This window comes from Barbus barbus (genome assembly GCF_936440315.1).
Source record: "Barbus barbus genome assembly, chromosome: 11".
Lineage (NCBI taxonomy): Eukaryota > Metazoa > Chordata > Actinopteri > Cypriniformes > Cyprinidae > Barbus > Barbus barbus.
Window position 1 is genome coordinate 24,433,584 of NC_136739.1, and position 13,174 is coordinate 24,446,757.

General features: G+C 35.0%; 1 protein-coding gene across 1 annotated transcript; it reads right to left on the reverse strand.

The window, feature by feature from the left end:
• Positions 1-3,283: 3,283 nt before the first annotated feature.
• LOC306877435 (high affinity cGMP-specific 3',5'-cyclic phosphodiesterase 9A) lies at positions 3,284-11,300 on the reverse strand (the record flags this gene model as incomplete). Its single annotated transcript, XM_079429211.1, has 13 exons — positions 3,284-3,460; positions 4,673-4,819; positions 4,966-5,070; positions 5,208-5,310; positions 5,405-5,472; positions 5,838-5,930; positions 6,007-6,129; positions 6,480-6,657; positions 7,144-7,203; positions 7,288-7,430; positions 9,341-9,443; positions 9,953-10,004; positions 11,213-11,300. The coding sequence occupies 13 exons, from the start codon at positions 11,298-11,300 to the stop codon at positions 3,284-3,286; spliced, it is 1,440 nt and encodes a 479-aa protein (XP_079285337.1).
• Positions 11,301-13,174: the final 1,874 nt, after the last annotated feature.

Sequence of the window (13,174 nt, forward strand, 5' to 3'; positions counted from 1 at the left end):
TAGGACCATTAAAACTCAAATTGTGACATTATTTTCATGAAAATTATAAGCATCCCCTCAAAACTTTTTTTTGTTTGTTTACATTGTAAAGAATTATGCATCATGATAGTATTTGTTAAATTTCAATAATTACATTAAATAGTGGTATTCAGAATAATGGGTTAAAAAACGCTATGCATATTATGGAAATTAATAAGAATTTAAAGGGTATATTGTGCTTAATTATCATTAACATAATATTATAATAAAAAATTTAAATTTTTCCAAATCAACTATATTTTCTTTATGCTATATATATATATATATTTTTTTTTTTTGGTGAAATGTGACCTGAGCATGTTTTGTGAGATTCTCAGGGGTTTTGTTGAGCTATGCCACTCTGATTTAAATGGAACAGTGTGCACAAAACTTCATAAACCCAAAACCTTTCTGTTTTTAGTACACTGTTGTCGTGTAAACCTACCCTTAGTCAGGTCCGTGGATCACCATAAAGTTCCTCTGTTCCAGTAAGCTTTATAAAACAAGTCGTTGATTATTATGACTCCTAGTCTTTAACTATTTAGTGTGTGCCTCACCTATAGCATAGTTACTGGTTGCTGTAGCAGGTACACTAAGAACTGGAATTAAAATTAGACTTTAGACTAAGATGCAACATAAAAACTGTTTTGCTTGAAAGCTTTATCTGTAAATTTTAGTTATTTTCATCAGACCTGTTTGCAAAAGCTGAAGTGCTCAGATGAACAAATCAGGTGTCATTCCTGCCTTTGCATGTGCAAAACTACTTGGTTGTGTTGCTGGCTTACATGATTATGACAAAAAACATCAGATTTTGTCCATTGTATTAGATATTTCTCCAACTCCATTGTCATTTATTCAATGAAAAATGCTAAATGATGTTTGATGAACAGGCCAGACAATGCTTGATTTGATGTTAGCACAGTTATTGAAATGTTGTCTGGATCTTGACGTTTGCATTTTTCTCGGCTCGTTTCTTAGTACTGCAAATCACAACAATTCCACAGTCTGATTTGATTACCTTAATTGTGTTGTGTTGTACAGTGTTTCCTCTCACAGAGATCGCCGTTGTGTGTTCGTAATGCTCGGAGAGAGAACAAAAGCAATGGCGATTCAGTTTTATAGTTACTGTGTTGAAAAAAGCATTTGGTCCATATGCTTCAGTGGCTTCATATAGTTGATGTTTAATCATATCTGAGTGTTAATACTACACATTTGGTGATTTATCCAGTTTCCATTCTGCTGTAAGTTCTACCTGTGAGCAGTTCTGAAGAGGTAGCTTTGATAAACCACTGGATTTGCCGCGTGCAGAACCAGTAGGAAAGAAACTCTGTCTGTCCGTAGGCTATTTTTAGTATATACGGTACGTAGCATTTGAAAGCATTCAGTAAACGTTTTTGAAACGTTTCTTGCTGCAGTTGAGGGGCCAGCAGAAGTTAATGTAGTTTGGGTAAAGTGTCCTTATTCTCTGATCACTGCCACCCCGGTTTCTCCTGACCACTCCATTGTCTGTGTGCAATATTTCATAAACTATAAACTACTTTGAACATGCTATTCAGTTGTCTTGTTTAAACCAGTAACATTCTCTGAATCATATAGAATGTGAGGGTTTACATTATAAATGTATAAAGAGCTAATTGGGAACCAGTTGACAGAAATGTTTTGAAATAGCATTCATATTATATTATTATTTATATTGACTATTAGATCATATGCCTAAAATAACACTTTCAGTATTTTTAGAAGTTAAGACATTATTTCTCCTTATGAAACCTCCTTCTATTTGTGGACATCCTCAGATTATCTGATAGTTAATATATATATATATTGATTTCCCCCCTATATGTACATAACTTTATTTGTACAGAATTACACATTTTGGTGTATGTTCCATAACCTTAAGGTCCTTCGGTCACTTTTGGTGTCAGTTTGTAGCCAACACTCAGGACCACCATTGCTGTTATTATTAGTATTATTAATAATTTCAATTCCCTGCCTGTAACTTTATGCCTTAACTTTATAATAAGGTACATGTTTGATTTTTTTCCTACTTTTGCAAACAGAAGGTTTCTTTCTATGCATCCTCTTGAGAGCTCTGTGGACTTAATTTATTAAAAAGTGTGTTAAGCATTTCCATCCTATATTTAGTTGTAAATGTCATTCTGTGTGTGGTAAATTGTCAACAACTGATCAGAATTAATTAATTTTGTAAAAAACAATGTACTTTCTATATCCACTGCCCCGATAAAAAAAATTTCCCTTCCTTCCTGAGAATAATAATTTTTTTTTCCTCAGTCAAAGTTCTGTTTCATGCAATGGCATGTTGGTAAAGGACGATGAGAAATTTATCTAAAATAAGTGATAGCCATTTACTATGCAAATATGTACAGTGCTGCATGCTAATGCTTTACCTGCCTCTGCAACTTAATGGCTTCAAATGGAGTTCAAATGGAATTGTGGGTATTACTTGTGCAGGACGGTATTTGAGAGAAATATAAAACCGCATGCATAATATTCCATTTGCATCGTCAGATTAAAGAGACACTATATGGTTTTTGGGAAATAGATGTGTAAAATGAAGGAAGTTTTCTTTTGTAAAATAAATTTGAATGTAAAAAGAGTGCTGTGATGATTTCTATTTTTGACCTTCAACTCTTATGCATATTTTCAGATGCACAGTAGTATCAGTGACATCAGGCCTACTTCAGTCAATATTTATAACAATTTCTATAATGTACATAGCAGTGACAATCACTTTCATAACTGAATGGTACAGTTCCCTTTACAGCCTCCTCTCTCATGCCTATGAAATTGAAGTTTCTAGTACCGCCATCTGCTGGACTAATTGTGCATGTTCACTAAATTCATAAAAAATAAAAATAAAAGTTATTGAAAATAAAAAAATCAGCAGATACTATGATTTTATTACTTTTATTAAGTAGTTTTATTCCGGACCCAAGCAAACACAAGACATACCACATATTCTGATATTCATGTAAAATTTTTCAACTGAACTTTTCATTCAGCTTATGCTGAATCTGTTATGAAAGTTGCTATAATAAATTAGAAAAAACTAAATATAAGTATTATGACTTTGTGGCCTCCACTGTAAATATTTAGTGAAACTATTTAACCCTCTTTTGAATATACATACACAGTATATTTAGCTGGTAAACGTAGCATAAACACATTTACTTTCATCTTTAAAGCACAATTCTGAAACTCAATTTACATTATAGAATGAACATTTAAACAGTGTGAGGTTAGATTACAGGTTGACTGGTTTTGTTGTCCCACCAGGTTCTGGATGAGCTTCTGGCTCTTTTGAGGTGCTGGGCTTGACCACCTTGTCACTCTGGGCCCGGTTCTGTTTCTCTCTTTCCAGAGCTTTCTCCATCTCTGTGTAATAACCCAGAGCTTTCCGCACTGGGTCAATGATGTGTTGCTGTAAGGTTAGAAGTAAGAGTTAGAAATCTTTGTCTTTATACGTCACTAATCTCACAGCAGTAATTTGTGACTCTGAGTAAGTGGTGCTTGACCTCTGAAAATAGAAAAATCAATGGGATGATATATTATCTTTATATTATTTCAAGTGTTTGTACTAGACAGCATGACAGATCTCAACGAATTAAATTGCATGAGATAACTCAATATTTTAAGTTAGGTGCAATTAACATGCTTGTGTAGAAGAAAAATTAAATCTAGCTTCATCTTGAAGTGTATGGTGGGCATGTTTACATTTATATTTATTCATTTAGCTGACGCTTTTATCCAAAGCGACTTACAATTGCTATATATGTCAGAGGTCGCATGCCTCTGGAGCAACTAGGGGTTAAGTGTCTTGCTCAGGGACACATTGGTGTCTCACAGTGGATTCGAACCCGGGTCTCTCACACCAAAGGCATGTGTCTTATCCACTGCGCCATCACCACCGATAGGGTAAACTTTTTGACTAATAGATCACCACAATTCACCCCAGTTAACTAATTAGAGTACATTAAGACATTCAATGTTGTATTACAAGTTCTCTGTAATGTTATGCTTAAATATGCAATTGAGGCACTATCTAATTAAAAATGCAGTAATTTGTGTACATTTCCAAAATAGAAATCTGAATATTGGATAAAGCCAGGTTAAAAATTCTTATTTCATTTTGTTGACATATTAGAGTTAAATATTTAAACTTGTACACTTGTTTTATCACTCTATAAATCAGAAAATACTGTCAACAATCTTTTTTTTTCTTTTAATAAAATGTTATATAAATCAGAAATCAGGTCAATATTATATTATCAAACCCCTCTGTAAAAACCTTTCAAATATATAATAAACCTGGCAGGTTTTGTGTATTTATTTGCTACTGAAGTGGAAATGTCTGGCTTATTTTGAGAAAGCAACATTGAAAGATATGTAACTGAAATGTACAAATAGATAAAGTGTATTTAAATAAACAATTCCCACTAATCTGAAAGACATGTTACAGAACCAAAATAGCCCAAAATCTCAAAACTGATCAGTGCATGATAAAACTTGGTTTTGCCTGTGCTGCTTTGCCTTTAAATTTGTCATGTAACTGATAACCTCAAATGTATTTAGTTATCCTAACTTATTAAAGTGTATAGTGTCTGTTACAGAGATTTTCCTGGAACTCTCTCACCTCCAGACAGGGGAAAAGATTGGCCAGTTCAATGAAGAGAGGAAAGAGAACAAAGCGGATGAATCCAGTCTGAGAAGACGGTTTGGTCACTTTGTCTCGATCCATGAATGGAGTGACAGGAAGACCCTCCAATTTCTCCATGTCACTCTAGATAAAGATGTCAAAACTCTTCGTTTTACATTAAATAACATAAAAACACAAAATACTGTTGTTTAAAATGAAAATTGCACGGCACTGCTCCCAACATGACACTGGGAGATATTTGTTTATTATAAAAAGTTAGCAATATTTACCTGATTAAAGAACTCCTGCAGCAGACAGTCCAGCCACGGTTCTGCCACATCCATGGGTCTCGCTTCATTGGAGATGTCACTTACTTTAATCATGATCATCTTCAACTGTTAAAGAAGATAGGGAGTGCCTTCAAGTGGACTGTCACCAAGAACAGCCCTAAAAGCTGAACGTTTAATATAGCTAATATAGGTTTGTCTTCTGGGTTTGATCACTGAAAGACCTATATGAAAATCATTCTTACCACATCTCTGTGATCTTTGTTGCTGAAGTCGAACACAGGGAGAATGGCTTTGAACTTGTTGAGGATCTCAGTATGTTTGGTCATATCAGTAGCAAGAATACACCTGCAGTGATGAGACGTTGGTTAGATTTAACCTAGTGTTTGGTTTGATATAGACATGATTGTGGAGATTATAGAAAGAAGAGTAAATAATATACTTAATTATGCCCTCTCTTATTCTTTTGTATTGCTCTGTCGGCAAGTTTCGGAAAATGTTGCTTTCACTCTGAAAAATAATTAATGTTGGTTTTTCATGCATATAGAAAATGTACTATACATACATACTGCATCGCAAAGTACAGAAGTGGTATGAGTAATATGCTAGTATAACTATTCCATTGTGCAGTTTGAAGATGACTATTAATGGTTAAATATTTTAAAGAAAGAAAAGATCAATCCCAATTCAGCATGCAAATTATTGTCAGTTACATATATAATGCATTTTTACATAAAAAAATGAAAAAGTCACATAAATCCTGAACATTCTATATCATGGTACGTCAAGGAGATTTTCGAAGTCTAAGCTTAAACATTCAAAATATAAAGTTTAGGCCTACCATTGTGATTTTTATATAGAACCAAAGTTTTTACCTTTTCCAGGATTTCAAAAGCTACAGCGCAGTGGTGATTTTCCAGTGGGGAGATGTCATTGTACCTCAATGCGAGCTCGGTGCGTGCATTAATCTGAAACAGGAGATATTTCCATCGGTTTATGCTGCGTACTGAAAAGCAGCAGATCTTGAGACAGCAGATATCTCACCTGGTATGCATTGTTGTAGCCGGTGTGATCTAGATCGTGACAGATGGCTGAGGTTAGCATGATGAGGAGGTCAATACTGTCAATCTTGCTTCTGAGATCTGTTAGCCATATTAGTCCATACATCTGACAAACAGATGGACCCAGGTATTAGTGTATATATACATATATATATGTTCATTATTAATTAAATCTTAACTGGCTCACAAGGTTGGATGGATGGACAGATGACTGACCTTCAAATACATGAACACATACCCTATAATTTTCTATTTTTATGGCTTTGGTAAACTACAACAATGACCCTGTGGATTGAGATGGGACAATTAAGGGAAACAGACAACTGAATCCAGTAAAATTACAATTAAAGTTTTGGCAGCAGTGCTGTGAGTGAAATGATGGCTGTCTGGAGCATGACATTTATTAATCAAGCAGATGGAGAAGTGGATAATTGGAGGCTGATTGCAGACACTTACCATCTGAGTGACGCAGAAGCAGTGCTTGAAGTTGTGGAAGGGGATGTTATTGTAGCGCCGGTACACTTCATAAAGAAACTGCTGTAGCACGTCCAGCTCAATGTTGAAGGTGGAGATGAAGTCCAGATCTGTGTACATCACCTGGAGCAGCACCATGATCTCAGCATCCTCCCATTGCCTACAACAGCACAAAATCTTAATTTTCCTGTTAACTTAGACGGAATCATATCTTGTATTAATCTGAAGCTGAAGCCTGGTTTCATCAAGTCCACTTGGAAGACTGTTGCATTAATGAACATGGAGCTCCAGCCCTTTGCTTACAAGAAGTGCTTTTGATTTGTAAACCTCAAGCAGGACCATTTAAATTAACATGAGGCCCTTCAGGCAGATGAAAGGCCTGATCTCCACCATGTTCTTTATGCTTAAATTAGAAGTGCTGTGCTTTGCTTCACTAACAATTTCCAATTCATGTATGACAGGTGCAGGACTTTGATGTGGCAGCAGCTACTGTGAAGACTCCTCTTTTTCCATTTATTTGCAAAAGCAAGTCATGTCCGGGTTAAATAATTATATGAAATTGCCAAAACTATTCTGTATGGTGAACATAGGAAAAGGAAATATATGTGCATTTCTGTTAGTATGCTTTGTTTTGTTAAAAACTTACCAGTTATCAAAGGTTGGTGTTTTAAGAAACTGTCTCACCTCTTCAGAAACCTCCAGAGAACTAGAGAAAATAAATCAGAAGCAATTATTTTATTTTTTATTTTTTTCACATTAGATTCGAAAAAAATAATTTTGGGAATGTCACCTCATTTGGAGGAACTTTTCCCTGACATGCTCACACTCTTCGCGGGTCTTGCGCAGGGTTCTTTTATGGTAAAAAGGGGAGGGCTTGTGGGTACCTTCTGACATGTCTTTAAACAGTCCCAACCAGCTCAGGTGCTCAACACTCTAAAGAGAAAGACATCTTGTTATAGGGCTAGATATAGGCGTGTACTTGGTAAACGTTCCTTCTGTTTACTGATAGATATAGTAAAGTCCTTAATTTCAAAAGAAAAAAAAACTATAAGAAAAGAAATACAAAACACACAAAATAAATATTACATATAAACACCACCAACCAAAAGTTTGGAATAATTAAGATTTTTTTATTATTATTTTGAAGAAGTTACAGTGGTGTGAAAAAGTGTTGGACCCCTTCCTGATTTTTTATTTTTTTGCATGTTTATCACACTTTAATGTTTCAGATCATCAAACTAATTTAAATATTAATCAAAGATAACACAAATAAACACAACATGCAGTTTTTGAATGAAGTTTTTTATTATGAAGGGAAAACAAAATCCAAACCCAGATGGCCCTGTGTGAAAAAGTGCTTGCCCCCTAAACCTAATAACTGGTTGGGCCACCCTTAGCAGCAACAACTGCAATCAAGCGTTTGCGATAACTTGCAATGAGTCTGTTACAGCGCTGTGGAGGAATTTTGGCCCACTCATCTTGGTAGAATTGTTGTAATTCAGCCACATTGGAGGGTTTTCGAGCATGAACCGCCTTTTTAAGGTCATGCCACAGCATCTCAATAGGATTCAGGTCAGGACTTTGACTAAGCCACTCCAAAGTCTTCATTTTGTTTTTCTTCAGCCATTCAGAGGTGGATTTGCTGGTGTGTTTTGGATCATTGTCCTGCTGCAGAACCCAAGTTCGCTTCAGCTTGAGGTCACGAACAGATAGCCGGATATTGTCCTTCAGGATTTTTTGGTAGACAGCTGAATTCATGGTTCCATTTATCACAGCAAGTCTTCCAGGTCCTGAAGCAGAAAAACAGCCCCAGACCATCACACTACCACCACCATATTTTACTGTTGGTATGATGTTCTTTTTCTGAAGTGCTGTGTTACTTTTACGCCAAATGTAATGGGACACACCTTCCAAAAAGTTCAACTTTTGTCTCGTTAGTCCACAGAGTATTTTCCCAAAAGTCTTTGGGATCATCAAGATGTTTTCTGGCAAAACTGAGACGAGTCTTTGTTATTTTTGACCAGCAGCGGTTTTCGTTTTGGAACTCTGCAAGCGCTTTTTCACATAGGGCCACGTGGGTTTGGATTTTGTTTTCCCTTCATAAAAAACCCTTCATTTAAAAATTGCATGTTGTGTTTACTTGTGTTATCTTTGATTAATATTTAAATTTGTTTGATGATCTGAAACATTAAAGTGTGACAAACATGCAATAAAATAAAAAATCAGGAAGGGGGACAATACTTTTTCACACCACTGTATATGCTCACCAAGGCTGCATTTATTTGAACAAAAATGCAGTAAAAACAGTAATATTGCAAAATATTATTCAGCTGTAAAAGGACTACTTTCTATTTTAATATATTTTAAAATGTAATTTATTCCTGTGATGGCAAAGCAAAAATTTTTCCACCATTACCCCAGTCTTCAGTGTCACATGATCCTACAGAAATCATTCTAAAATTTGGTGGTCAGTTATTACAAACAATCTTTGGTGCTCAATCATTAATAATGGTTCTTATTATCAATGCTGAAAACTATTTTTTGCTGTTTGATATTTCTGTAGAAACAAAAAAATTTATATATTTCTTTCAGCATTCTTTGATGAATAGAAATTTCAATGAACAGCATTTTATGGAAATATATATAGAATTTTTGTAACGTTATAAATATCTTTGCTATCACTTTTGATCAACTGAATGCATTCTTGTTTCCTTTAAAATATAAAAAATATTAATATTTAGATATTACCAAATAGTGAAAATATTTAGCTATATATGGAATCCATTAAATTCCCGTAACGGTACAGATGGAAAATCTCAAACGCAGTAATTCAGTGTTCATACCTCCAGTTTCTCTCTGAATGACTCCACCTGTCTCTTCATCTCATACACAATGGCAGGTGTCTCTGCTGCTTCAGTTAGGATTCTTTTCTCCAGGCTCTGTAACCTGTGTAAATGTCATTTTATTTGACAAATTGTTGGGGTAAAATAAGAGCCAGGGTTTGTGGCACATACTGTATAAAACGTCCTATAGGCAATTTTTTGTGATCTTCCAAAGCCCTAACCTCTCGTCAAAACCCCGCCCCTAAAGTCATGTCAGCCGACCTGGGCTGCGTTTCCCAAAAGCATTGTAAGTCTAAGTTGATCGTAGCTCCAATGGTTTCAATGGGTCTACGATGCACTTAAGCTTACGATGCTTTTGGGAAACGCAGCACTGATCAGTAATACTGAATGTGCAAAATGATTGACAGGCAGAGGGTGTCTCCTAAGTGCAAGATAGACAACCACTACTCTTCTTATTTTATGTCTTATGTTGTGATTTCTGTACGGTAGAAGAACATTTATTGCATGCATGCTACTTTTATGGCTATTAAATATCACCAAAAATGAAAATTCTGTCACTCAAATTAATTAGCCATACAAATAGTGTGCATTTAAAATATATCCCAACCTTACCTTTTCTCCATAGAAGAGAGGTCAAATCCCAGAGCAACGGCCAGATCGGAATCTAAAAAATAGAATTCAACGTGATCCAAATACAGAGGTTATGTATGGCATCTATCACATTATGTTTATTCATAAGTTTATCAATACAGTAGTTCTAACTCTCTAGTGCTAAGGTGGAGAATACCTAACACCTCACTGTTACAGTCTGCAGCGACCACTTCCAGTTTATAGCAGGAGTGCAGACTATTTGGGGCCAGTTGTGGGGAAATATTAATGATATTGCCTTTAGTATTATAAAGTTTTAAGATGTCATGAGGTCCAGCCTCAGCTGCAGCTCGGAAAAGATCTGTGATGCAAACACACACACACACACAGAAACATTTATCATTAATGTTAATGTTGCAGATATACTTCATCATCACATTTCTCATCTTCATAACTGAGGTACATGGAAACTTCCACAAGTCATGCAATTAATATGAGTGATTAATGCTGAAAATGCCATATGTTTCCTTTAGGGCACTGCTTGGCACTTGAAGACTGACTGACTGTCAGCACCACCTGTGACTCAAGCTGTCTAACTGAAGTATGATGGTTTATTTGTTTCTGACTCACAATCTGTGACTACAAATTCACTCATGCACATTGAGTCAGTATGGAAGATCTAAAGTTAATTAGCGGCCTGATAGTTCTCTAGAGACAGGAGTCTTATATCAAAAAATAAAGATTAAAATATGAGATCATCTGTTATGTTGTATTAGCTATCCAGATCAACAGAACAGCTCTTCATACGGGCTTGCTGTAATTGAGAGGACCTGATTAAAGAAGCCTGGCTGTTTTCAGTGCCCTTGAGAATGAGAACAGTCCTCAAGCTTGTTTTCAGCAGAATAAAGGCTAATGAGGGCAGAGAACCAATTTGGTCATTACAAAAAACCCTTTTCATGTAACCCTTTTCTATTTGATGTTGATACACGAATTAAAGACTGCTTTTACAAAACCCTTTTTACCTGAATATTTTATATATTGAATAATTTACATTACGTTAATGTAATTTCAAGTAAATTTTTAATCAACTTTATTTATTATTATTGGTTCAACAGTTCAACATTTCATCTCATTTCAATAAACAACAATTCTTTGTGTTATATTTCTGTGTGCACATCAAAAATGACATTTTTTAAATAAAAGAATATTATACATTTGATAAAAAAGTAGCCTATAAAATTCTAGTTAGACTAGAAGAAACATATCATTTGAGACAATCCTTACCTTTAACATCTTGTGCAGGACAGTCAATGGGAAACTCAGCTTGTTCTGGTCTTCCACTCACAGTAAAATAAATGATTTTATTTGCCATGTCAGGTGATAATCTGCTGCACACTCACCTTTGCTGATCGATGTGTGTGTACACTTACATCAGTGATTCAGCCTATCACTCATTCAAAACCCCGCCCCGTTTTTAAACCATCTGTGTGGGGTCCACCCCCTTCATCCTCCCTGCTCTGGATTTCTGTTCACATGGATCCAGCAAATGATCAGTTAAATTTATCTTGAAAGTTATTCATTCTGCACCTGATTTAGTTATTATTAAATGTATTTTTTATGAAATGACAAAAATTAGTATTAATATTTTTTTTTTTTCAAATTTTAAATCAGTGCTTTTTTTTTTGTTTTGTTTTTTTTGCTATTAGTAAAACGATAAATTAGCCTGAACAAGCAAACTAAGTAAAACCACGCTGCCAGTCAGGCAAAACTTAACCAAATAATATTTGTAAGTTTTATTATTAGTATTAGTATTTTAATTTAAGTTGATGAAAAATAATAATTAATTAAAACATAACTATAAAATAGCAACCTATATTATCAACATATGTCATAAGAACAATGAGAGCAAAGAATAAAAATGAAAAAAAGGTAAATATCGTAGACTTTTATTTTGTAGTGGACTTTTAATTGTGAATTGTCTTCTTGAACCTTTGCGACTTCCTGAACGAAGCACAACGTGGTTTTAGTTTGGCAGGAGTTGAATGGGGAGCATGTCGACAGTCTCTTAAAAGAATATACTGTGCACTGATAAGAGCAGTTTTTGTTTATAGTAGTGTGGTGTATAGTTCTGCATCTAAATCAGAACTTTTAAAGGTTGAGGCAATTCAATCACAAGCACTTAGAATATGTTGTGGAGCAATAAGATCATCTCCAATTACAACAGTACAAGTAGAAATGCCTCTTGAATTTAGAAGGCTCAAGTTAAAGATGAGATACTGGATTAATATAAAAGGTCACTCAGATAGTCATCCAATTAATAAAGTTCTGAAGAATTGCTGGGAATACGAGTATAAAAATGTATCAAGCTTTGGATGGACTGCCAATGAGGAGGCACAAAGTATGGGATTAAGTGACATTAAAAAAGCCCTTTCTGTGGCAACTTCAGCAATTCCCCCTTGGCTTTTCCCTATGCCAGTAGTTGACACTCAACTTTATGAAGAAAAACATAAGGAAAGAAGTATATTAACACATATAGCAGTGCAGCTACTGAACAAACAAATTAAAGCACAGTAAAAATTTACACGGATGGCTCTAAAGATCCTGAATCTGGATTCACCGCTGCAGCAGTTTATATTCCCCAATTCAAAGTAAAAATTTCAAAAAGAATTTCAGATCATATATCTGTTTTTACTACAGAGATTATAGCAATATTCCTAGCTCTTCAATGGATAGAAGAAGTACAACCAATAAGATCAGTAATTTGCACAGACTCCCTTTCAGTTTGAAATAGCTTGTTAAGTGGAAATGCAACAGCAAGACAAGATATGATATTAGAAGTGATGCAGAGTTTATTTAGAATAAGTAAATCCGGACTAATAGTAAACTTCATGTGGGTACCATCACACATGGGTGTGGAAGGAAATGAGGAGGCAGACCATCTGGCCAAACAGGCTTTGAAACATGCACAAATTGACATTAAAGTGTCAATGAGTAAAACAGAAGTAAAAGGGTTAATCGCAAATGAAATAACAAAGAAATGGCAGAAGGAGTGGGATTGTGGAACAAAAGGTAGACACATATCACATTCAAGAGAAAGTAGGGCTAGAAATAAGAAAGTATGGCAAAAGAAAAGATGACGTTTTAATGTCAAGGATGCGTATTGGACATTGTTTGTTAAATCAGTGCCTACATAGAATGGGGAAACATGAAAGTGTGATAAATGTGGTCAGGCTGAATCAATAGAAC